This window comes from Hyperolius riggenbachi, chromosome 9, assembly GCF_040937935.1.
Source record: "Hyperolius riggenbachi isolate aHypRig1 chromosome 9, aHypRig1.pri, whole genome shotgun sequence".
Classification (NCBI taxonomy): domain Eukaryota; kingdom Metazoa; phylum Chordata; class Amphibia; order Anura; family Hyperoliidae; genus Hyperolius; species Hyperolius riggenbachi.
The window spans coordinates 182,983,621-183,010,751 of record NC_090654.1 but is presented as its reverse complement, the minus strand read 5'-3'; the positions used below and the strand labels follow the sequence as shown (position 1 = coordinate 183,010,751).

General features: G+C 43.3%; 1 protein-coding gene across 6 annotated transcripts in view; it reads right to left on the bottom strand.

Moving 5' to 3' along the window:
- Positions 1 to 27,131, bottom strand: part of PTPRG (protein tyrosine phosphatase receptor type G) — an 831,563-nt gene that overhangs the window by 288,378 nt on the left and 516,054 nt on the right. For all 6 annotated transcript variants that reach the window (XM_068253766.1, XM_068253765.1, XM_068253761.1 and 3 more), the window contains 2 exons: positions 17,132 to 17,289; positions 12,761 to 12,953 (listed from right to left, as the gene is read on the bottom strand). In XM_068253766.1, coding sequence (XP_068109867.1) covers positions 12,761 to 12,953; positions 17,132 to 17,289 — 351 coding nt within the window. The remainder of the gene's footprint in view (positions 1 to 12,760; positions 12,954 to 17,131; positions 17,290 to 27,131) is intronic.

Here is a 27,131-nt window from a genome sequence, read left to right as displayed (position 1 = left end):
CGATGACCGACGGACCCCTGGCCAGGCTCCCCCCATGTGTAATGAGTCCACCTTTTTATTTAGTATTTTCTTAATCACGGAACCTGAACGAGCATGTGGACAAAATGTTGCAGAATACCTGCCACCTGTAATTTCTTAAAAGTAAAGATGGCAGCCTCCATATTCCTTTCAGTTGAAATTCACTTTAACTTTCCAGGATCTGCTAAACAAAAAATACAAGTTGTGTGCGGACTGACCCTTTAAAAGGTTATAACTGCAGTACACTGGGGGCCTTTTCAGCGGCAGGCAAAGTTTACTTTGCCATTTGTTAAAGATCTTTGAGAAAAGGTCAGCGAATGCCCCAGCACAAATGCTACACTAAAACAAATTACAATTCTACAGGCTACATTCAGGAATGGATTACACAGCTTCAGCTCACTATACTTTACAGCAGACTCTACTCCAGTGATAGAGAACTCCATGCTGGGCATAAAGTTAAATAGTAATAACATTTGTAATTTATACTTATTCTTTCTTGGTGTCCTTCAAAAGTTATAAGTAGCAAAACTACTAAATAGTGCTCAGTATTCCTTACAGGCAGCTCTCCACTTTCTCTCCCAACTGCAAATGCTATTGTCTAACTCCATCTATTTGTGCCTTCCTTGTGGGAGGTGAGAGCACCTCTTTATAAGACAATGGGCTTGATTCACAAAAGAGTGCTAACTGTTAGCACGGCTGTTTTCGCACGAATGTTCGCATTGTGCGCGATTACGAATTTTTGCTTTAAACGATAACGTTTTAATGCGTAAACACAAATTTCCGCATGAAATCGATATCGTTTTCGCATGAAAATTTGCATTTGCGTGCGAAAACGTTATCATTTCGCGCAAAAAATCGCAATCGCGCAATGCGAAAATTCGCACAAAAACGGCCATACTAACAGTTAGCACTCTTTTGTGAATCAAGCCCAATGACTAACACAATCAGGTGAAATATCCAGTCAAGCTAGAGAGGCGTTCTCTGACCTGCTCCATTAAGAGGCCCTAGTCAGCGGAAAGGTGCATACATTCCTTTGACTTATGTTGCCTGTCTGGGTCCAAATTCCCTTGGTGGACATCACTGGGCCGGCTTGTACAGAGGCCTGTCAGCTGTGTAGCTGACAATATATTCTGTTGCTATGCAGGGATGGGGGGAGGAGGGGGTTGATGCAGGGACAATGGAGCAGTGTCGCAATTTTTTGCAATAGTTGCTCTGTAAGCTGCACATTTGACTACTTAGTAGTTGATTTAAAATGTACCCAAGGCATCATGTGACCTGATGAGATTAACATGTGTATGCACAGTGCAAAACATGAATAACCAGGCTGTTTTCTTATTTTTTATTTTGCTGCCTAACCTCACTGATAAGCAAATTAGAGCCATAACATTTTTCTCGGCAGAATACAACTTCCAAGGGTAGGGGGGAGATAGAAAAAGGTTAATTGGTTATGTATTTTAACTCTGGGACACTTAATAGACTGCCATTGAGAAGAAACAATAAACCATTCAATCTACTTTGTAAATATTCCTGTGATATCTAAAACAAAGCCATATTTAGGAGTAGGAGGATTAATAAACCATTTTAAATACAATATATAATTTTATTTTCACCTTGGGTTCACTTAAAGAGGATTTTTTTCATGTAGCTAGATAACACAGAGGAAAAGTTTTTTTTTTAGAGTAAGAAAGAGCATTTAGGCTACTTTCCCACCAAGACGTTGCGTTTTAGGAGACTTTATGGTCGCATAACGTGCCCCTAACGCAACGCATGGTGGTGTTGAAGTTGGACGTCAGATTGAGCTGCGTTATGCAGCTCTCAAAGCAGCCGCTCCAGGTTAGTGATAGGAAGTCCGGATCTTTTTAAGGATTCGGATCATTTGAATCGGATCATTGAAAAGATCCGGATCTTTGAACCGAATCATTTGAATCATTTTACTAGGGAAGCAGACTGGGTGAATGACTAACAGGACATTACTTTCCCTGTACATTCTGTATGTTCCTGTTTTTTCCAGACAGACATCCTGTGAACCGAATCTTTCATTGTGATGATCCGGATGATTCGATTTACAAAAAAGTGCCGGATCAAATGAACGATTCTTTCATGATCCGGACAACACTACAGTCCCACCACAAGTCTCCACAGTGCAGTGACTATTAATTAGTCATGTGGCTGGCATTGGAGGAGGAGGTGAGACCTCCTCCTCCAACATTACTGAGCATGTGCAAAGGCTTACGTGGCTTAGCCCAGTATAACGTACAGCATGCAGCACTTTGTTTAAACGTGCTGCGTTCACGCAACGTGTGCACTGTGAACAGCACATTGATTTTACAGTGCTGTGAGTTAGGCTGCGTTACTGGCTGCTGTAACGTGGGACTTTAACGTCCCACTGTGAAACCAGCCTTATGCTTTTATCAAACAATTAATATGCACAAATTCACTACAGGGTAATTTCTAACCTTTAGCAAACCCAATCTGTTGCTCCCAATTCTTAAAAAGGAAAAGATCCTTGGCGCCAAGTCCATCACAGTATTTATAGCAAACTACACAACTGTTCCCACCCTCTGCTATAACACAGCGCTGTCAGTTACGCAGCAGCAACAGAGCAGTCTAGAAAACAATACCCGGTATTCGTGTACATATTCCACTATGCTAATAAACTGCCGTCATCCCAATATTTCCCTTTGTTCTCACATCAGCTCCACTACTCATACAGTGAGAATTGTTTACAGCAGTTCTGCCATAACGCCAGGCAGTTTCTGAACTGGAGGAACACAGAGGGTTGTCCCCTATACCACATAATCAGCTCTTTTCCTTGGAAATGCTAATTTAGAGAAAAGCATCAGCTCTTACACACGGCAGGAGCATTACTACATGATGACAATCGTGGTAAACAACATGCAGAGATATCGCTGCATCTGCTCTATTTCATATCATGCAACTAGATTTCAAAAGGGAGAAAATAGGAGGAATAACTCCCTGCTGACATGTAACACGTTTCTTTACATGGGTGATATGCCTGCTATCCTCATTCTTTAGGATGTACTGCTATCACATACATAATTTGCAGGAGATTGGCTTGAAACATGAACTCCTGCTGAAAACCACTTGGCAATGTTCAGCCACACTTCATGGCTAATTAGGAGCAGATTTCTCCTGGAAGGATTGGTGCGTGATAACCAGTCGCTTTAAATCTAGCACCGCAGCAGGGACCTTGGGGAGGGTTTCTCAGACGGATGGCTTGGCATCCTTGGATTCTGGGTTTATACAATGAGTTTGGGTGGAGTGCTATTCAAAACCACCCACTAAGCCACAACCTATACACAACTGCATCCAATATTTTACCTGGATGCAACCTATGGAGGGCCATTACTGGCCATTTTGGTGCTCTGAGCAGGACAACTCACTATCCCCTTTCAGGGGTTGCTCCATAACTTGCCTTATTGAATTGTGTATTACATGTATATGTCATGAGTCATACGCTACATACACATGCTATACTGGACTCTGCCTTTTGGCACCATCTTAGCTGAGAATCTAGATTGCGTACAGGCATCCCCTGAGCGCATTGTTCCTTCTCCTTACCCGGCCTACCGACAGCCACTCAACCGTGTACTGGGCCATCCTCCCTCCCTTATCCATAGAAACAAATATGCAAAGTGGTGTTAGTATCACCCACAGGACCATGCCTCCGACCACTGGAAACACCAGTCCAGTGTGTGTACAAAGCTTTACTGCCTCCAAAACAAGGGAATCCTTTGAATTCATTGTCCTGGAAGGTATTTATAATTCAATGTGGGTTTACACTGGCTCTAATTTGATTACTCCCCCAGAGGGTTTATTGGCTTAAGAGGATGTCTTATGTATCCTGGTGGTTGTTCTCTTTTGGTTCTTCCATCACCTTGTCTGTGTGTTTGAAAAAATGTGTTGTTGTTGTTTTTTCTTTTTGTTTTGTAGCAGTATCCAAACTCATATCCCTGATATTGTGCTTACTCAAAAGTGAAAACAAAAATCAATTTATCGTAGATATAATTTTTTGACAGGTTATTTACCCTCTCAAAGGTTCTGTACCTATAATTGTTCTTTTCAGGTATGCCTAACACTTAACTTTGAGGCTAAGTTCACAGTGCGGCTTTAAAATCGGGCGTTAAAACGCAGAATAACGCACTGCAATGAAAAATCAATGCCCCATTCACAGTGCACACATTGCGTTGGTGTCTAACGCAGCACGTTAAGTGAAAGTACTGCATGCAGTGCGTTATACACGTTATCAGCTGCGTTACACTGTTTGCACATGCTCAGTAATGACTTGGAAGAATACTTTTCATTGCCTGTATTTTCTACTGTATCTGCTGTATGCGATGGTAATGCTGCGTTGCGACTTTTTTGGCGCGTTGTGCTGTAAGTTTGTGTTGCGACTCGCATCAAAACGCATTGTCCCACTGTGAATCTAGCCTAAACCCTCCCTAACATTAGCTATTGCTAACATGAAACCCGACCGTATCTGTGAAGATACTGTTGCACCTAATACTTGCACAAATTGTCACCAATGTTGCTGTGAGAATGCAAACATAACTGCAATGATAAGTAGTGTTCCAGAGCCAGCAGGGAGGCTGTGCAGGTACTGGGCTGTTTCTTGACATGGGATTCCATCACTAATGATGTCCATCCAGTTTTTTTTTCAATTGTGTTTCTTTGCTAAATGTTAATGTCCAGGCAAAGATGTTTTGCTAGACTAGCATAGACATTCTAAGGCGGAGCTCTTGGTATAGAAAACTCCTGGAATCTAGTGTCAAGAAGATAAGTATAATGTATGTGGTCAGGTGTCCCTTCTTCAGTCTCTTCCTGCTGCATAGACTTTGCCAGTTACAAGATGCAGTGCTCTGAACAAACTGTCTGTGCTCCACCTTCTTGTAGCTAGAATAAGATGATATTACTAAGCCAAGCAGCAGCATTCCCACACACAGAGCCTGCTGATGAAACCTTTAGGCCTCATTTCCATCTTAACGCTGCGGACAGCACAGATGGCTCTACGATGGACGGCACTGTGTTGCTTCACGATTTACCCCCAATGTGGTTGTGATTGCATTCATCATAATGAATGTAATCGCATTACAAACACGTTGAAATTCATGCAACCGTGCGTTCCTATTCTGTGGTGAATTGCAACGCATGGATGAAAACATTAGAGAGTGCAATCTATGCACTTTCTAATGTCCTTATGGATCGCATTGCGTTCTGTTCCAAAATTGAGGCTAAATTGTGCAGAAACAAGGCCTTATTTGGACTGCTTCAGGTCAAAAGGTTAAGTTTGAAAATAGGTTTACGGCAGGTTTACTTAGTAAATAGGTTTACTAAGCTAGCTGATGCTACAGTCAAAACTGTGTCTGGACTTAGGACTTTAAGGCTCATTAACAACAAGATAAATGCAAGTCGCAAATGGTGAATATTTTTCCTTTAATTCAAATGGAGTGGCAGAAGCAATCAATAAGTTTGTGCTTGTAATAATTACAATTATTGGCTTGTGGTGATCTAAGCAATTTGGGTAACTGGACCAAATTAGCCTCTCACTTCGCACAAAGCAGAAGTCACACCGCTGCAGCATCCAAACAATGTTATAACGATAGAAATGTTGGTTCAGCTCTGGCCACTTTGGCCTGGGCCGTGAGCACCTGAAGCATTCTGGGACATGGTACAAAAGTGCTTTTATCTCCCTCTCAGAGACCGAAATGGAATTGTAATGGAATTGGCCGCAGCACTGGAACTAAGCACCAAGTGCAATAAGCCTCGAAATGTAGGTCGAGTGTGCAATTCAAATGATCTTTTTACACAAATTAGGACCATTCCACAAGCTCTGGAAACAACACAGAAAAACAGCACAAATATACTGAATTGTTCATATGTGGGTGCATCTGTTGTGCATTAGGATTAAGTAAAATGGAATGACAGAACAATGTTAATCTTATGTGAATGGATGAGAAAGAACAGCGTACAAACAGACATTTGACAAAAGAGACAACTGCAAGGCCAGCGTGGCTCAAACTGACTCATTTAAACAGAACTAGGAATGGCTCATTACTGAGGTAACATAGGCCAGCATATTGCTAAACAAACAAGCCTTGGTCTTGTAGCAACATCAGCTGGACACAAGCAAAAGACGGTGCTGACCAAATGAAAATCTTCCTAAAGCCGGAAATGTATTTTAGTTTTAGACGTGTGAAAGAACATTAAAATCATCTGAGTCTTTAATGCGATCTGTTCGGGAGAGATGCCACAAGAGAAGCTAATAATTCCAGCTGATGTGTAAATTTGATTTAAATTGTACACAGCCTAAAATTTGGCCAATCATATTAACTTCCTGTTTGCATCTGCACTGAAACTGAATGCAAACTGGTATCATTTGCATGCCGTAGTCCACATCTTTGGGAATTGTGCTTACTTCCAGTCCAAACTGACAGCAGATAAATCTCCCCAAAAAGCCTAGAGAGGTCATTAATTGCTGAGATGAGAATAGTTAGAATCTATATATTGTAAATCTTTTACTACTGACCCTTATTTCCTGTTTCTAGGACCAGCAGGGTACTGAGGGCATCTGTGGAAAAACAGCACTCAGTAATTTGGGTTTTGGCATTTTTTGAATACCCCAAATGACATTAAAATAACAGCTTGGTGTTGTGACTTTGCGTGGCACTACTATTGTTGCTTTTTCCACTACCTACACCTAAGGGCCTGTACACACTGAAAAACGCAAGCAAAAACGCAAGCGCATGCGTTTTAAAGTGCCTGTAGATTTAAAAACGCATGCGCTTTTGCCTGCGTTTTTGTGCGTTTGCGTTTTTCTTGTAATTGCTGATTGGCTAAAAAGAATCCTTTGTTTTTTTTTCTAGTTTACATGTCAACAGGAATCAGGACATTGCAGAGTCTTCTGGGATACTGACTTCTGAAAAAAGCGCAGCAGGCACTGCGATTGCGTTTTTCTAAAAACGCATCGCACCAGTGTGTACAAGTCATCACGATCTTCATTATTTTTCAAAAGACCTTGCGTTTTTAAAAACGCATGCGTTTTTAAAAACGCAACGCAAGCGCAGCAGTGTGTACAGGCCCTAATTAGGGCCTGTACACACTGCTGCGTTTGCGCTGCGTTTTTAAAATCGCAAGGTCTTTTGAAAAAGAATGAAAATCGTGATGACTTGTACACACTGGTGCGATGCGTTTTTAGAAAAAACGCAATTGCAGTGCCTGCTGCGCTTTTTAAACGCAGCGCATGAAAAACGCATTAAAAACGCATGCGCTTGCGTTTTTGCCTGCCTTTTTCAGAAGTCAGTATCCCAGAAGACTCTGCAATCTCCTGATTCCTGTTGAAATGTAAACTAGAAAAAAACAAAGGATTCTTTAGCCAATCAGCAATTACAAGAAAAACGCAAACGCACAAAAAACGCAGGCAAAAGCGCATGCGTTTTTAAAACTACATGCACTTTAAAAACGCATGCGCTTGCGATTTGCTTAGGGAGGTTAGTGTTAGGGCCCTTTTCCACTGCACTGTGATTCAGCTATATCGCAAAACGCTAGTGATTTTTGAATTGATAGGTTTTGCTATTAACATAGGAATCGTGGTAGGCATTTTCCACTACCGCAATTCAATTCAATCACGATCGCGTAAAAAAATTTGTGACAAATCGCAATCGCTAGCGTTTAGGGATTGTGATTGCACTTGATAGTCAAAAACGGTGTATCAAATGGTGTGCATCACTCCAAACCCCTCTACTTTTACAAGCTAGGCTACATGATAGCTGAACTCTGGTACCCATATAATACACTTGGCCCTCCATAGTTGCAATTCTCCATTGCAGTCTGTGGCGGCACCCAAAATAGGTGCCACCATTTCTACATGTCTCATACTGAGGTCCTAACGACAGGAAGTGAGGAGAATTTTGCTCAGTAAGCACACAGACAGGAGAAGACAAGACAAGATAAATAACATTTATATTGCGCTTTTCTCCTGGCGGACTCAAAGTGCCAGAGCTGCAGCCACTAGGACGTGCTCTGTAGGCAGTAGCAGTGTTAGAGAGACTTGCCTAAGGTCTCCTACTGAACAGGCAGAGCAGAGATTCGAACCCAGGTCTCCTGTGTCAGAGGCAGAGCCCTTAACCATTACACTTTCCAGCCACTGTGACAACCAGAATAGCACCAACATCTTCTGCAGCTCTGTCTTGTCACCTAACTGTCCCTCAGAGGGGCTCATAATCTAATCCCTACCATACGCAAATGTCTATGTATGTATCCTGTAGTGCAGTGTATGTGTTTTAGTCTAGGACCAATTTAGGGGGCAGATAGTTACCGTAACTTCTCTGTATATTCTTTGGGATGTGGCAGGAAACCAGAGTGCCCAGTGGAAACCCTTGCAGACATGGGGAGAATATACAAACTCTGCAGAAAGTGATCTGGCTGGGATACGAACCAGAGACCCAGTGCTGCAAGGCGAGAGCACTACCACCACCACGCCACCGTGCTGCCTGTAGCCTGACCACACCTGTCTGTCTGGCCAAACAAACAGAAAAAAGTGACGTGGCAGGGCAGGACTTTAAAAAGTTCATACTGAATGTTACAACACATACAATATATTTTCTTGCACTGGCCTCCAGGTCAGATCAAAATATCCATAAATTACTAAAGTAAACCTTTGAAGTAGAGTTTAAGTAACTATTTTCATACAAGTTATGCACCTTCTCCTGGCCCCTACAATACGCTGGACAGCTATTACACCTGAGTGTGAAAAGAAAACACTAGCCAAATACGTTGCATGAGCTGTATGCATTCCCTATCTCTGCTCTCAACCTTGATTGAAGTGTACAGTACATGTTAAATTTGAAATTCTACTCATCAGAAGTCCACTGACTAAATGGATTTCACGTTTTCATTTTTTTGCATTAATGAACAACTTCGGGCAAATACATAAAGACGACATTTAATTCACTTATGTATTCCTTCAGCAGTCATGAAATCACTTTGCAATCCAGCTAGCGTAATTAGCTGCAATCTGTCCTTATTCTGAGCCAACCGAAGGCTGAAATTGAACTTGCTGTGCCAACCCTGTAAACGGGTGGGTGGAAAGGAAGAGGAACTTATGTGGGCTCAGGGGAGGAAGAGATCTCTGGAAGGATTTTGTGGTGATTCTGTCAAGCCCTACAATGAACAGCCAGAAAGTGGGACAATATCCAGAGACCTCAGAACCTCAGATTATGCAGAGCTTTAGGCTGCAGTCTTCCCCAGGAGCTCTGGCGCAGCATGATGATGCAAGCTGTGACGTCCTCTCCCAAAAAGTGTTCTGTTAACTACTTCACCTGGGCTGCTTCAGGTGACCTAATCTTTAAAACAGGAAATTTAGTTGCAGAAACCTAGTTTTATGTAAATAAGGCAATATTTTGGAATACTGATTAGCAGGCTCTCAGATGGAATACTTACACCTGTGTTTAGAGTTGGATTTTAAATCTGAACTGCAATATCAATTAGTAAAAGGGAATGGTACACATTAACTTCAATGTAGTCAATAAATAAATACATTTTTCCCCCAGTTTCTTGAAAATAAAGTCATCATATACACTCATCTGAAGGATTATTAGGAACACCTCTTCAATTTCTCATTAATGCAATTATCTATTCAACCAATCACATGACAGTTGCTTTTATGCATTTAAGGGTGTGGTCCTGGTCAAGACAATCTCCTGAACTCCAAACTGAATGTCAGAATGGGAAAGAAAGGTGCTTTAAGCTATTTTGAGCTTGGCATGGTTTTTGGTGCAAGACGGGCCGGTCTGAGTATTTCACAATCTGCTCAGTTACTGAGTTTTTCACGCACAACCATTTCTAGGGTTTACAAAGAATGGTGTGAAAAGGGAAATCATCCAGTATGCGGCAGTCCTGTGGGCGAAAATGCCTTGTTGATGCTAGAGGTCAAAGGAGAATGGGCCAACTGATTCAAGCTGATAGAAGAGCAACGTTGACTGAAATAACCACTCGTTACAACCGAGGTATGCAGCAAAGCATTTGTGAAGTCACAACACGCATAACCTTGAGGTGGATGGGCTACAACAGCAGAAGACCCCACCGGGTACCACTCATCTCCACTACAAATAGGAAAAAGAGGCTACAATTTGCACAAGCTCACCAAAATTGGACAGTTGAAGACTGGAAAAATGTTGCCTGGTCTGATGAGTCTCGATAGAGTCAGAATTTGGCGTAAATAGAATGAGAACATGGATCCATCATGCCTTGTTACCACTGTGCAGGCTGGTGGTGGTGTAGTGGTGTTTTCTTGGCACACTTTAGGCCCCTTAGTGCCAATTGGGCATCATTTAAATTCCACTGGCTACCTGAGCATTGTTTCTGACCATGTCCATCCCTTCATGACCACCATGTACCCATCCTCTGATGGCTACTTTCAGCAGGATAATGCACTATGTCACAAAGCTCGAATCATTTCAAATTGGTTTCTTAAACATGACCATGAGTTCACTGCACTAAAATGACCCCCACCGTCACCAGATCTCAACCCAATAGAGCATCTTTAGGATGTGATGGAACAGGAGCTTCGTGCCTTAGATGTGCATCCCACAAATCTCCATCAACTGCAAGATGCTATCCTATCAATATGGACCAACATTTCTAAAGAATGCTTTCAGCACCTTGTTGAATCAATGCCATGTAGCATAAAGGCAGTTCTAAAGGTGAATGGGGGTCAAACACCGTATTAGTATAGTGTTCCTAATAATCCTTTAGGTGAGTGTACCTGATTAGGTTCATTTTAGAATAAAAAAAGAAAAAAAAAAAGTTAGCATAAACCTTAAACTACTTGAACACATTTTGATGACATCATCATGTTTAGCCCCACAACACTATACTAACAGTAAGGCTATTTGGAGAGAGGGATGCTGCTCATAGCTCCCAACTGACCCACTTTTGGAGGGACAGTCCTTCTTTGAGAACCCTGTCTCTGTGTCCCGCTTTCTGTCTTATTTGTCTTTCTTTCATAACTGATGTACAGATCTGTGTAAATGTATGTATTTTTCTACAGAAAAATTAGTTAAATGACTTTCCCCCATCCTTTAAATTGATATACTGTAGTTCTTATTTTTAAATGTTAAAAGGGCACTATGACGAATATTATGCTGTTCCATTATTCCCACATCATTTATTTAATATACACAGCATAACTTTCACCATAGAGTTTGTGTTAAAAAAAAAAAAAAAAGCTTCAAACACTTCTCTACATCCCTCTGTACATCTGTGCTGCGTCATTAGTGATAAGTATCCAATGGACTGTCTCTCTGCTTAACTGCTGCTGACACTCTATAGCGGATTTACAACACAGGCAGCTCAGACGCTACAGGCAGAGCCGTGCAATGTAAAGGCGCGTACACACGCCGGATTCCTGCAAAGGACGGGTCGCCAGACCCACCCACGGGGCGGCCGTTCTGCCGACAGTTTGTCTGTGTATACAGTCTGTCGGCAGGCTGATAAGGCTGGTTTTGACATATCCGCCAAGCCCCGTTGTTTGCAGGAATCTGCCGTGTGCACGCGCCTTAACTAGCTAAGTAAATAAACAGGCTGCTAATGAGTTACTTTGCTTACCGGCCTATTTATTTACTTACTAAATTTTTAACTAGTTACATAGCACAGCTCTGTGTGTAGCGTCTGAGCTGCCTGTGTTTTAAATCAGCTATAGAGTGTCAGCAGCAGTTAAGTAGAGAGCCAGTCTGTTGGATTCTTATCACCAATGATGCAGTGCAGATGTGTAGAGATGCAGAGAAGTGTTTAAAGCATTTTTTTTAACACAAACTCTGTGGTGAAAGTTATGCTGTCCATATTAAAAAAATGGTGTGGGGATGACGGAACAGCATAATTTTCCCCATAGGGACCCTTTAATATGAACAAGGATAGAAAGGACCAGTGTAGTTTCAATTATAAAACAACATATTTTTCTTATGAAATCTTTATGGTATGTGTGATAGGGGCATGATTAGGTGTGTGACAGGGGTGTTGCAAAAATGTCTCTCTTTCTCATCTCAAAAAGATGCTGCTGCTTCCTGCAAAAAGTGCCTTATTGGCCACAGGGTTACATTTCCCATGATCCCTAGCAGTGGCTGGCAGCTGATGACTAATGTTAGTTTGAAGGTTCTGCAGGCCCTTCTGAGACACCAAAGGGAGTAACTGCACAGTAACTAACTCGCATTGTCATCCTGAGCCTGGTAGTGTGGCCATATGTATTTCAGCAACTTCAGCAGGAAAGTACAAGAGATAGCAGACAAGGGAAGGTGGAAGGTTAACATACATATTTGCACAATGGGTACAACAAAGGTACATTTCTTTTTACATTGATTAGAGTCATGTGACAAATCTGCAAAAATCACTGGTCCCTGGCTGACTGCAACATTACTCTGCACGTAGCTATGCAAAAACACAGCATTCTTGGGACTAATATTGGTGTCAATACTGCAGATGACATTCACATTCAAATGACAAAATAATATTTGTGCCTGAAGTTTAGCTTCACAAAATACCGTAAGTGAAAATCCCTTGGCATTTAGCAGAACTATATAAAAAAATCTGTGCTTCCCAGCACCCTTGGTTATACATAGTTCCACATTTTTTTTCCCCACTGTGACATTTTAATTAAACACCTGTCTTACACTTCAATTCTAGAAGAGAAGGAACCTTAAATCTATTTCTGCCATGTGAAATAAGCTACCTTTCGAAGCTTCTGTGCCAAACGCGTTGTCCAAGTCGTCATTCATATCCTGGTTCCAAGCGTCTTTCACCGCAGACTTGAACACCACCCTGTCATTTAAGCGCTGCTTGGGCCTGAAGTTGTTCCTCAAATAGTCCACGGACTTCACGTGGTCCTGCTGCTCAGTGGTAAATATGGAGTAGAAAGCTTCCAGCTGCAACCGAAGATAGCGGCAGAGAGTTAAAGACCATACGTGTACAAACAAATACATATATTTATAGCTACTTGCCAGCTGGGTTAAGACCTGTTTTGATTTCTGCTGCCAATTCTCAAATGGGAGACACAAAAAGCACAACTTACCACAGCATTAAAATATAACCAAAATGCTTTGGAACAAGTCAATAACAATGTCTTATTTTAGAAGAGCCATTTCAGTGGAAAAAAGCAGTACGAGTGGTAGGGATGCAGCAGAATTGGGGTTCTGCAATTGAAAACTGCCTGATACTTTAGTTATCTAAAGTTCTGGTGCTGCCATCTGAGTATCAAAAGGTATTTTCAGATTGGAAGGTTAGAAGATGTTAGAAACTGAAATAGGCCCAGTGCACACCAAAACCACTAGCAGATCCACAAAACGCTAGCGGTTTTGGGTGCGGATGACAGAGATTAGTCCCAGTGCACACCGGGCGGATCTTGATGCAATCCACTGGCCGCATCCGTCTGAGCATCCGCGTGGCTAATGTATTTCAATGGGCTGGTGCACACCGGCGGTTTGAGGTTTTTAGCAAACCGCAAACATGCAGCAAGAGGCACGTTTGCGGTTTTCTAAAAACCTCAAACTGCCGGTGTGCACCAGCCCATTGAAATACATTACCTGAGCGGCTTTAAAGGCGGATGCGGCCGGCGGATCTCATCAAGACCCGCTTGGTGTGCACTGGGCCATAGAGAGGAAGTAATGGGAGGATCTAAGGTTGAAAAAGGTTAGGCTAGGTTTGGCTAGGGCTGGGTGAAAGCATGAGGACAGCATGTGATAAATGTTAAATGGATAGATGAACCAGGTAAATGTGGCAATACACAAGTTTAGTCCCAATTCAATCACGATAGATTCTGCACTACAAAATAAGCACACCAGCCATTCAATTGATTGTATTCAGTCAGACTTCTTTTGAGGTCTAACGGAGATAGAGTGATGCAAATTGGAATATTGATTGTTGTTCCCCCATAGATTTTCAGTTATCAATCATTTGCAGACTGCTAGCAGCCCATCTATGGCTAGCTTTAAAATTTTGCTGAAGGATGGTGGGTTTGCCATATTGTAAATGAACGGTGGGGTATAATGTAAGGTACTAATTCACAGCTAGGATATGGGTAGCTGAAAAGAGAAGGTAAAGCAAACGTTAGATTTGTGGAAAGGGGTTAGGGTTAGACACCAGTTAAAGTATGAGGTTGGGGGTTGGACTGGTCAGGAGAAAAGAAAAAGGTCAAGGCTCTCTTTGGTACCCTGAAAATTGATATGGGCAGAAATCTTTAACTCTGATACCTGGTGCCCACACAAATAGGTGGCTGGCTCATTGGTGCCCATTCTCCCCAATATGACATAAGGACTCAGTGGGGACTTAGAGTTGCAATAAATATCTACCAATCCAATTCACTTTTTCTCCTGAGTTTTTTCCTAGGAGATACTTTTTCATCTCCTGTTTAAAATAACTTTTGCACTCTGCAATTGAAAAAGTACCAAAAACAATTATTCTAAGTATTTTCTTGCTTGCTGGTGGTTTAAAGAGAACCCGAGGTGGGTTCTAAGAATCTTATTAGCACACAGAGGCTGGGTCGGCATATAATACCCAGCCTCTGTGCTATACTGCTCCCCCCCAGCCCCCCTTTGCGCTCTGCTAGGTCCCCATAAATCATACGGCGTGCTGGCGACACGCAGCGTGTGGCAGCCGGCTGTTTACATCTGTACTTGTCAGTCTTGCAGTTACCCCGCCTCCTCTAAGTCACCGCTCCCTGCCCGCATCCCTTCCCTCCAATCACCTCGGGTTCTCTTTAGATAGTATTTTATAATGTGAAAATATCACCTAGGAGAAAATTTAAGAGGAAAGTGAATTGGATCGAGCTCCATGAGAAGTCTTCTCACCCCAAGGAGTATACAGAGCCACCTTCTACACAGGAAAATACATAAGTTCCAGTCAGAAATAATTTGAGGTATTTGAAATTATAACTTATTTTGTCTTTCCCCATGAGCTTGAAATAGAAATTCAGATGGAAAACTTTTAAATGGTTCCATATTTATAACTCCTTCAAAACCACCTCAGAAACAGCTGGCTGGAGATAAAAGTATATCCATTCAAAGTATTATATTCTGAACTCAAACAATTTCAAGCTGGTACAGAAGCAGAAAATCTGTTACAACTTCATAAACCTGACATGCTTTGACAATGGAGCCCCTGTCAGGATGGATGCAGTGAGATCACACCATAGTTCTGTCATGAAAGTCCCAAGTGGGGAGAGGTCACCTAAAAGACCTAGCAAGTGACCTAAAAGATTTCTACTTTCACTAAGAGGAGTAACAAGGTACCATTATTCCAGACCATTACCTTTTTCAGATGTCCAGATAGTAAAATAAACTACTGCAGTGTCTTTCTGGTACTAGAGTGTGTCAATCTGCTACAATGAATTTAAATCCTCTTTACAAAATATTTTGGATGATAAGACTGCTTCTGTGCAGTGTCAGTGTCCTGCCCACAGTGCTCATTAACCCCTGTGTAGATGTGAACTCCTCCTGTGCCCTTATATGGCACACAAGTGACAGCTAGGGACCACAAATCTATTGGAAACTTTATGGTTCCACCCACCAAAAGTGCCCTTGCCTATACCTACAAGTAGTGTTGGTGTTTGAATTCAGATTGAAATTCGGACACCCGAATTTGCCCGCCACCACACTTCAGCACCTGAACATGTGGACAGGGTCAAGGGGACTTCACTTATTTGCACTTCTCGTTGATCTTCACACTAGTCATGTGAAGTGCAAATAAGTGAACTCCCCTGATCCTGTCCACATGTTTGTGTGCTGAAGCGTGGTGATGTGCGAATTCAGGTTTTTAAATTTCAATAGCCCAAATTCGAACACCAGCACAACCTGAAAGGGCCCTAAAAAGAACATAGTCAATTACACGCCTAGGTGTATTAAAAGAGAAAGGGCATCCCTTGCTTCCCTTTAGATGTATTACAACTCTCGGATGATCTAAGTAAACCTAGCTGCTCATTGCAGCCAATTACTGTTGCAGACAAAGGAGAATTTGAGGATGTTCTGTACACCAAACTGAGGTATTCTGTCTATTGTTATCCTTCTCACAAAATATTGTTTTAAATGGCCAATATGGAAGTGAAGTGGATGTAACAATGAAGCTTGATGCTTACTGGAAAAGCACTCATATCCATATTAATTCTACACTCTCTCTCCCTGATACTTATGGTCATTCCAACAAGCTGTAATCAGTGAATGTAACCTCTGTACATACTTTATAACTAAAGGATCAGCGTCTACAGGCTGACTAGAAAATTCTACTCCTTTAAGAGTTTGAACAGTAAAAAATAACATTGTGGACATAGGCTAATCACTTTGGGGAAGACGCTGCACTATCAATAATGCAGATGGGACGTCTGGCAGGGTCTCATTACACAATATAAGAAGGAATCTGTCCTGTTTTTGCACCTTTGCTTTGCTCACATGCTTTGCACTGTGACTTTCGGTCTCTGCAGACATGATGAGCCAAGCGAACAGATGGAGCTGTACAATTGAGTAAGAACACGCAGTATTAGGAACTGGCTGGGTACATGAAAACGATGTGCGTATTCGTCTGGAAGTCATGAGCACCAGTCACGCCTGGTAAGTTAATCAACCTCTATCAGATTTCACATAAAAAGCAAGAAAAAAAGGTTAAAGAATAGGTGTTCCTTATTAAACAGACTGGACTGCAGTGGTTTTCAAGGCCCAGGACAAATAGAGGGCTTCTTGCTTAGTGTCTGAACCAGGATGGGGCAAACTTTAAGCGGCCAGGGCCACAGTCCTTAAATTCCAACCCCCTCCCCCCATGCTGGAACTTCCCGACATCACGTCATGTGACATCCTGTTGTCATGGAGACGCGGGAATCAGTGAACAAAGTGAGTTTCAAATTTCCTCACCAACCGCTTGGGGAAAGAGAGGAATCTGGCCGCCTGTCGGCGGACTGGAGTAACAGCGCTCGTGGGCCGTAGTTTGCCCAGTGCTGTTCTAAACACTAAAGTAATGGCATGATTGTATTTTATAGTAGCAGTCATAACTGTCCTAGCAACTGAGCAATCTGGTTTGCCATCACTACTGGTGTTTCCTTTGACTGTCACCCATGACTTACCTGATGATAGGAGATTGGTACAGGCCTGCTAAAGACGACCCACTCAACAATTTGGCTACATGGAGGTGTGGTCAAAGAGCCAGTATATCGGTAAAAGCTTCCCAGTGAGGCTGGCAACAATTCCCTCAGGATAAATGGATCCAAAAAGGTTTCTTTCTCTGAAATAAAAGAAAGACAAAGCAGGCTATAAAAAATTGATCAACTGCTTAGTTACAAAACTCCTGCTCAAAAATAATAAATAAGATAAGACCTGGTCAGAAAGTAGGTCTGTCATTTATATACATACAAACTCCCAAGCATTACAATGCATTTATTCACTGGTTGAAAATAGTTTTTTGGGGTTTTTTTTGCCTCAGCCATGAGACTGATGGTTAAAAGCATCAAATCTGGTCTTAAAGGAATCATCAGGCAAAAAATAAAAAAATAAATCAGCGTTACTCCCCTGGGGCTTTCTCCAGCCCCTTGCAGCCGAATGTCCCACGCTGACCGCTGCGCTCTCCGCCCACGTCCCGGGCACAATGCACGGTGCAGAGGATAACCTTGAGGTCATCCTTACTGCGCCTGCGTGAAGCGCCACTGTTGATCATGGCCATGTTGTCCACGGCGCACTGCGCAGGCGCAGTAGTTCTGCGCCTGCGCAGTGGACAATGTGGCCATGATTGACAGCGGCGCAGCGGTGAGTGTGGCAGTGTCAGCTGCAAGGGGCTGGAGAAAGTCCCAGGTGAGTAACGCTGATTTTTTATTTTTTGCCTGATGATTCCTTTAAAGGAATACTATTAAAGTATCTAAATTTCTGGAAGCAGCATTAATCAATATGGCAATATGAGTCAGAACGAGCACAGCATATGTTTCTGCTGTGCAGTGTGTCTTTTTTTAGTATACCTTGCAGACAGCGTCCCCTGAACAAACTGACGGCGACGGGTTTTTGGGGCAGACCATTATGCTAGAGGTGATGCCTCTTGCCGAGTGCAGCTGTGGATTATACTGTTTTATGCTCCCCAACTTCAGTGCAAGTTATACAGCATGTTACTATGAGGAGGGAGAGACAACAGGTCTCCCTCCCTCTCACTCCAAGTCTGCCCGGCCAATAACATCATGCTTACTTGTCCCCTTCTGTTTGCGTGTGAAGAGAATCGTCAGAAGTTTCCCTTCACACTAGTGAAGCCTGGTTCATGAGGGATTGGCTCATTTGAGCTGGTTCTTTCCTGTGAGTCGAGTGATCCGACTCATCACACTGAACCGAATCAGTTCAGTGGATGAGAAAGACACTGAACCGAATCAGTCCAGTGGATGAGAAAGGAATCCTTTCTCATCCACTGAACTGATTCGGTTCAGTGTGATGAGTCGGATCACTCGACTCACAGGAAAGAACCAGCCAATCCCTCATGAACCGGGCTTCACTAGTGTGAAGGAAAACTTCTGACGATTCCCTTCACATGCAAACAGAAGGGGACAAGTAAGCATGATGTTATTGGCCGGGCAGACTTGGAGTGAGAGGGAGGGAGAGCTGTTGTCTCTCCCTCCTCATAGTAACATGCTGTATAACTTGCACTGAAGTTGGGGAGCATAAAACAGTATAATCCACAGCTGCACTCGGCAAGAGGCATCACCTCTAGCATAATGGTCTGCCCCAATAACCCGTCGCCGTCAGTTTGTTCAGGGGACGCTGTCTGCAAGGTATACTAAAAAAAGACACACTGCACAGCAGAAACATATGCTGTGCTCGTTCTGACTCATATTGCCATATTGATTAATGCTGCTTCCAGAAATTTAGATACGTTAAAAGTATTCCTTTAAGGTGGCCATTCATCTAGAGACTTTGCGACTCGATCGATCATCCGATTCAATAATCTTATGGAATCAGATTGAAATCGGTGTCGCAAAAAGCATGCAAAATCAACGATTCAACAAATTGAAGCAAGTTGAACAAAAACTTGGTCCGACGTGGTCGATTGGGTGCATGGCGGTATGGGTGTGTAATATCGCTATAACCAATGAATGTAACGATCCCCCGGCCACTGTCCCCTAAATACCACCCCTAACTGTGGCCCGAACATTGTAAATCTCAACTATCCAGCTGCCACGACTCCAAGTCTCCTCAGCTGTCTCCCCCGAGTACCACCAGACCAGTGCGTGATGTCACAACTGAACTACGTGGTATACACACCACCGTGTGGTGGTGCTCGGTGTGACGGTGGTGCTCAGGGCAGACAGCGGAGGAGACTGGGAGTAGCAGCAGGTGGACAGGTGAGATTTAAAATGCACAGGCAACAGAAATGGAGGGTTTGACCTTAACATTTGGGGGGGGGGGGGGAATCAGTGGCACCGGGAAAGCAGATTCCTGATAGATTTTATGTCTGCGGTGCATGGGCAGCCAACTGATCTTTCTCTCTGATCAGAAAGAGATTGGTCTCTTGGTTGATCTGCCAATACATAGCTAGATGTATGGACACCTTTAAGGTAGCCATACACTGGTCGATTTGCCATTAGATCGACCAACTGACAGATCCCTATCTGATCGAATCTGATCAGAGAGGGATCATATGGCTGCCTTTACTGCAAACAGATTGTGAATCAATTTCAGCCTGAAACCGATCACAATCTGTTAAGCTGCACCTGCCGCCTGCCACCCCCCCCCTCCCCGTATACATTACCTGAAGCTGGCTCCGGGTCCTCTTCTCCGCGCTGCACCGCATCCCAGCATCCCGCACCGCATCACAGCGTACACTGCGTCCTCTGAGCGCCCTCTATTTGATCTTCCTGGTCACTGAAGTGACACAGGAAGTTAATGTACGCTGGGATGGAAGCAGGAACAGAGCGGTGCAGCGCGGAGAAGATGCCCGGGAGCCAGCATCAGGTAATGTATACCTGTATTGGATCGGCCGCCGCTAGCGACGCGCTCGCTACCCGCGGGCGATTGACGGTAATTTCCCGCACGGCGCGATCGACGGACCGATCCGATTTCAGGAGGAAATCGGATCGGCGGGTGTGTTTAGCGCGAAAGATTGGCAGCAGATTCGATCCCAGTGATCGAATCTGCTGTCGAAACGGGGGAAAATCGGGCCAGTGTATGGCCAGCTTTAGACAAGCCTCTTGTAGGCCTTGCAGAGCTGAGCAGAGTGTGATGATGTCACCACTCCACCCCTTTCCTAAGAAGAGAATGATGACGTCACCACATGCCCACTCCTAGACCTAGACACATTCACTCAGATGCCGTGCACCACAGAAATCGTATTTTTATAACACTTAAGAGTTGATTAGAAATTTCAACTTTTAAATACATATTATGCCTAAAATGTTTTGATACATACATATTTTTAGCTCTAGAAATTAGCAGCAACAGATGAAGTGTATAGAATAGCTGCCATCATTTCCTGTGAATGAGCAGCTATTTTTTACATTAAAAGTTTCTTATGCGTATGGAAAGTTTCCAAAGCAATTTGCACATCTGTTCTTCCACCTGCCTAAAGTAAACAGTACACATCTGCCAATATGAATAAAGCTCAAAATACTTTCATCCTTCGAAAACAGTGGTTGTGTGACGTTCGGCCAGCTTTTCCCAAACAGAATAACACTTATGTTAGGGAGTGACCTCACCACAGTAGCACACAGGGAGACACTGCAGGGTGCCTCCCCACTGACTCCTGTCCAATAGGAGTAATCCCATTCCCAGCCTTTAGTTGCTATGTCTCTCTTTCTCTCTATGTGCGGCTTCTTGGAAAAGTTAAATGAAGAAAAAACGCCACAGGCTTACAGGGAGATTTAAAAAAAAAAAAAAAAAAACAGTCAATTGAGATCCCAACTAAATACAAGCATGCGGACCACCCACATAAGCTATGCAAGCACTATTTAGGGTGAAGTTACAACACTTAATGACCCTTATTCAATTACCTTTTTCTCCAAAGTTTTCACTTAGGAGATACTTTTTAATCTTCTGTTTATAAACACTTTTCAGCACACTGCAAATGAGAGTATTTTCTTGTTTGCTAGTGGCTTAAAAGGCAGGTTATTGATTAGGTGTAAAAATTTCACCTAGGAGAAAAGTGAATAGGGACAATATCTCTTGCTTGCTCTGGGTGAGTGATTTTGGGGTGTATAAACTGTGTTACTAAACGATGAGTAGATTAGAATGCAACGTTTTACATGCAATGCATTACGCTCTACTCATCCAGCGCAAGACTTTACACACGTAATTCTGTTAAATGCAGTTTAGTACATAAACCCTTCTGAAACTACCGAAGTGACTCTGTAGTGGGTCCATGCATGGGAGACTATTGTAAAATCCTGAAACAGAAGTGTTCAATAAAAAAAGAAGAAGTTTTGAATCAGGACGATACCATTTATGAAGCCTTCCTCAGACCCTGTATCAAGCTACAGGAATCTGCCGAAGGCTACACAGCCGAAAGCTTACTGCTTTTCTTCTAAGTTAGCCATGAAATGGTATCATCCTGATTCAAAACTTCTTGTTTTTACTGATGGCTAACATGGTACAACACTCTACTGCTTCTATAAAAGAGGAAACGTGTAAGCAACACTCTTGCTTTTCAGGATTTCAGTGGATTCCTATGTATAGATCCCTTATAGGGTCACTTTAAAGTAAACCTGAAGGGAAAAAAGGTTCCAGATTTGGTACTTGCCTCGGGAGAGGGAAGCCTCTGGGATTGAGTACATATTATATTGGCGCCGGGCAGTTCGGCGCAGGGCAAACCGAATGACCGCTCTTCCAAATTTGGTACTTGCCTCGGGAGAGGGAAGCCTCTGGGATTGAGTACATATTATATTGGTGCCGGGCAGTTTGACGCAGGGCAAACCGAATGACTGCTCTTCTTGCTGCCACTTAACTCCCCGGTGGCGTTAAAGAGAATCTGTATTGTTAAAATCGCTCAAAAGTAAACATACCAGTGCGTTAGGGGACATCTCCTATTACCCGCTGTCACAATTTCGCCGCTCCTCGACGCATTAAAAGTGGTTAAAAACAGTTTTTAAAAGTTTGTTTGTAAACAAACAAAATGGCCACCAAAACAGGAAGTAGGTTGATGTACAGCATGTCCACAAATAGAGAATACATCCATACACACGCAGGCTGTATACAGCATTCCTTTTGAATCTCAAGAGATCATTTGTGTGTTTCTTTCCCCCATGCACTGAAGTTTCAGGCTGCTCTTTTCTTCCTGCAAACAGCTTTGCCCTTGTTTGTAATTCCTCAGTATGTGAAAGCCCAGCCAGCTCAGAGGAGGATTTATCCAGCTTGTAAAAGATAAGAGAGAAGCTGCTCTAATCTAAATAATACACAGGCAGTGTGCAGAACGGGGCCTGGGAGGGGGAGTTCATAGCAGAACCACAACACTGAAGAACTTGGCAGCCTTCCAGACACAGGCCGACAAGTCTGACAGGGGAAAGATACATTGATTTATTACAGAGACAGTAATAGTATAAAGTGCTGCAGTTAGCCAGAACACATTAGAATAGCTTTTGGAACTTGTAGGATGATAAAAAACAGGATGCAATTTTTGTTACGGAGTCTCTTTAAATACTATTCCCCCTCAGAGTTGTCACAACTCAGGGGGAAATGTAATTCGTCTGGCGATCGACGGACCCCCGAATTACCGTTACACGGTAACAGTACAGAGTCCCCGATACCCGGAGCGCGCTGCATGGCATTGCTGCTATGACTGCTCCCAGCTTCACGTCAAAATAAGCTGATTTGTCTGGGATCATTCAGAGGCTTATCCCATTGCCAGGCACAGACAGCTTGCACCTGCACACTAGCATGGAGCTCGGCTTTTTCCACTAATACTGAGCAGCAGCTCCGCCCTGCTCCGCAGGTGCAAGACATACGTGCCTGTGCAGTGCGGGTGAGCTCCGTGGAAATTTGAGGGACCCAGCCCTGGAACAGAGGGGGATGGGGGAAGCCTCTGTAGGATCCAGAGGCTTCTCGCATTTGAGGTAAGAATCTACATTTTTGACCTTTGATCTCTCCCAGGTTTCCGTTAAAAGGATAAAGAACCTGCAAGTGAGCCAACTTCAACTTCCTGTAATAGGCAGTGAGTTCAATGTGTTTTGACACCATCTCAAAATGGTTCCCACAGTCGTATTCCCCAAACCATAAAGGCTGTTTATGCTAACCATGCCAGATCATTTCTGCAGGAAAATATTTTTTTTTAATTAATTATACAAAGCATAACCTATTTTAATACAAATCTATAAGAGCTATCACATTTCCTCAACTAAGCAAGTGTTATGCAGATTTCATTTATATTAATACATGCAAATGCGCAGAGAAATTAGTCACTCTCAGCTGAATAATTCATTCCCCTATGGAACACAGACCATTTATAGAGAAATAAAAATTAAAAACCTACATACAGGAATGTATTCTGTCTCTACAGAATTTAATTACCTATCAAGATCCTTGCAAAGTAATGCAAGTATTGTTGCGATCTACCCACCACTGTAGTGCTGCATCACACAGCATAAAGACCACATTTCAGAGCGGCAGAGCCTGCCATTCTGGAAGAGGACGATCATGTTCTGCTCTCTCTTTAGACACTGGAATATAAAGGCACTTACGATGGCCTCTCTCTCAGCTTTCTTTTATACTTAATTTTACCTAAAATAGCTTCAAGTGAGGCAGTAAACTTCCATAACTGATCTTAGCTCTCTAAATATAAGCTTATAACGTCTCTACAAAAATAACTCCTCACTAACCCTTCTCATAATTATTTACTTGTATAGCACTTTTCTCCTGTTGGACTCAAAGCCACTAAGGGTGCGCTGTCAATAAGACACCCTGCAGTGTTAGGGATTCTTGCCCAAGGACTCCTTACTGAATAGGTACTGACTTCTGCCAGGATTTGAATCCTGGTCTCCTGTGTCAGAGGCCGCGCCCTTAAATGGAACTTTGCACTTATTTTCAAAGACATGTGAAATGAGCCTCACCCTAAGGGAGGTTTGTAAATAGTTTTGGGGGCAGCGAGCATTTACTTGGGCTGCCACCATTTTCTCCCCTCCCACTGATGCCTAACCCTTCCCACCCACTATTCATAGCAACACTTTGTATAGTGGATGGCACAGCGGCCATTAGCATAAGCACCTGTACTATCCAGGCTCCTCCAGGACCCAAATTATCTGTTTTGCTCCCACCCTGTCCCTCTGCTGACAGAGTAAAAACAGTCATAACTAAAACATATTCTCACACTGAAATACGAAACAAAAATGCTAAAATATTGGCATGGAAACCACAGATTATCCTGAATGTCAGGGCGACATGGGAGCCTCCTAGTACTCCTGCCTCTCCAAGTGCAATGTGAAGTTAGCAATGGCTCTTTTCAACAAACAAATTTGAAGCCTCAGGCAGGCTTTGTCTGATAGCCTTGAGGGGGTCTGATAACAGTGAAAATAGCTTGAGGTCTGTCCTTGGCCGATTCTAACAAATTAAGAGTTAACATATTTGTTAAATCCATCTGGCTTACAGAACCACAAGTAGAAACTGCATGTTAGGTTAAGTATCCAGTCTACAGAATTACAATGATTTTTTTTTGTTTTACATTTGATTCAGCCAGTGGCGTCCCTACCATTGGGCGCAGGGGGGTGTGGCGCCCAGGATGTCGCCACGACCCCCCATGGTAGGAGAAGAGCAGTGCTAGAGGAAGGGGTGGGGACAGCGGCGGGGAGGGGGGACAGATCCCCCTCCCTTACCTGGGTCCCCTCCTTCTGCCTCTCTTCCCCACTGCCCGCTCGGGACCCTCCCAACATTGAACTGCCACCCGGAGGCAGAGCAGGGCTATGGGAAGATGGCTGCCGAAGCCCTGCATTGGAGACTATTTGACCAGTACAGGGCTTCGGGCGCCATCTTCCCGTAGACCTGCTCTGCCTGTCAGTGCGGGAGATGTGCTGCAGGAGGATCGTCGCTGGAGGATCGTTGGGAAGCTGCACGTCAGCCGGCTAGGTGAGTGAATTTTGTTTTACAGGTTTATTTTCTGATGAATGCTGCGTACATAGCGATTATTTTCTGGTGAATGCTGCGGACATAGCGATTATTTTCTGGTGAATGCTGCGGACATAATTATTTTCTGGTGAATGCTGCGCACATAGCGATTATTTTCTGGTGAATGCTGCGGACATAGCGATTATTTTCTGGTGAATGCTGCGGACACAGCGTTTTCTGGTGAATGCTGCGGACATAGCGATTATTTTCTGGTGAATGCTGTGGACATAGCGATTATTTTCTGGTGAATGCTGCGGACAGAACGATTATTTTCTGGTGAATGCTGCGCACATAGCAATTATTTTCTGGTGAATTCTGCGCACATAATGATTATTTTCTGGTGAATGCTGCCCACATTACAATTTCTGGTGAAATGCTGCTTTCTTTATGATTATTTTATGGTTAAATGCTGCTCTCTTTACGATTAATTTCTGATGAAATGCTGCCCACTTTACGATTATTTTCTGGTGAAATGCTGCCCACTTTACGATTTCTGGTGAAATGCTGCTCTCTTTACGATTATTTTATGGTGAAATGTTGCCCACTTTACGATCAATTTCTGGTGAAATGCTGCCCAATTTACGGTTTCTGGTGAAATGCTGCTCTCTTTAAGATTATTTTATGGTGAATTGCTGCGCTTTACGATTAATTTATGGTGAAATGCTGCCCACTTTACGATTAATTTCTGGTGAAATGCTGCCCAATTTACGATTTCTGGTGCCCACTATACTATACAGGGAGCACCTATACCTGGCATAACCCATCCTGGCACGCTTAGTATGCCACACTCGCTCCTTTTTTTTTGGGGGGGGGGGGGTTGAGGATATCTGCTAGTAGACAAAAAATGGTCTATAAATTTCTCTTCTTGTTGGGATTAGCACGTGGCATGGTGTTAAGCACGTGGAATTATTTGGATAAGAGTTAGCTAGATAACTTATGATAACACCACTGGAGATGATCTCTGGGGATGCCTTAGGAAATCAGTCCGCTGCATAACACAAGCTTTCACGGTCTTCATGGTGAGGTACTTTTGCAGGTCTGCTGTGATCTCTGCCTCGCATAGGGGCAGATTCACTAAAGTGCGGTAATAAGAATAATAGGAGTAAAATCTTAAGCAGGAAGAGTAGAGCATAAAACAGGGCTAGGCTAACTACGGTCCGCAGACCGGATTTGCCCCATGGCTGCTATGAAGCCAGCCCAGTAATACAGGGCGGGATTACACTCCTTTCCCCTTCACCCTCCCATTGTCCTTTCAAAATGTGTGCAGCACGCATACAAGAGAATCTACTTACCCAATCACACTCTCCAGTGTCGATCTTCATGGCAACAGCAGCATCATGTGACCTGCCATCAGTGCGTACCAGCGTGTCATATCACCCCGCTGTTGCCATGGAGATCGCCACTGGAAAGTGCAACTGGGTGAGTTACCACGCAATCTTTCCCTGTGCACTTATTTTCTGCAGAGAGGGAGGATGGAAGGAAGGGAGACAGACACAAGCTGTTGGCCACCTTCTAGGAAAATGCGTCTTAATCCAAGAAAAGTTTGCCCTCCTCAGACATAAAGCATCACATATAATGCATTGCATTATGCCCTACTCATTGTGCATAAGACTTTGCGCACGTTATTCTGCTTACCGCAGTTTAGTGTTTCTATCCTATAGATACTAGGCATAGCTTCCACTAGCAGTGGCCGACAGAAAAAGGTTGATATCAGTGGACACAAGCTAGATTCTCAGCCAAGAACACTCTAGTGTGTAGCAATCTCAACTGCAAATTAGTCTATTTGTATTTCAATTTAAGGAACGTCACTTGTGAGAATGTAGTGTCAGTTAGCTGCCCCAATGCATCCAGATTGTCAGCTGAGCCCACTGTTCTACGCCATACACCTCATACTCAAAGCCACTCCATCATGCACCGCCCACTCATCCCACTACCCCATTTTCTAACAGATATGTCGCTAACCTCTAGACTAGCAATAAACCTCTACAGAACCCAAATTGTCACTCAAGGGGA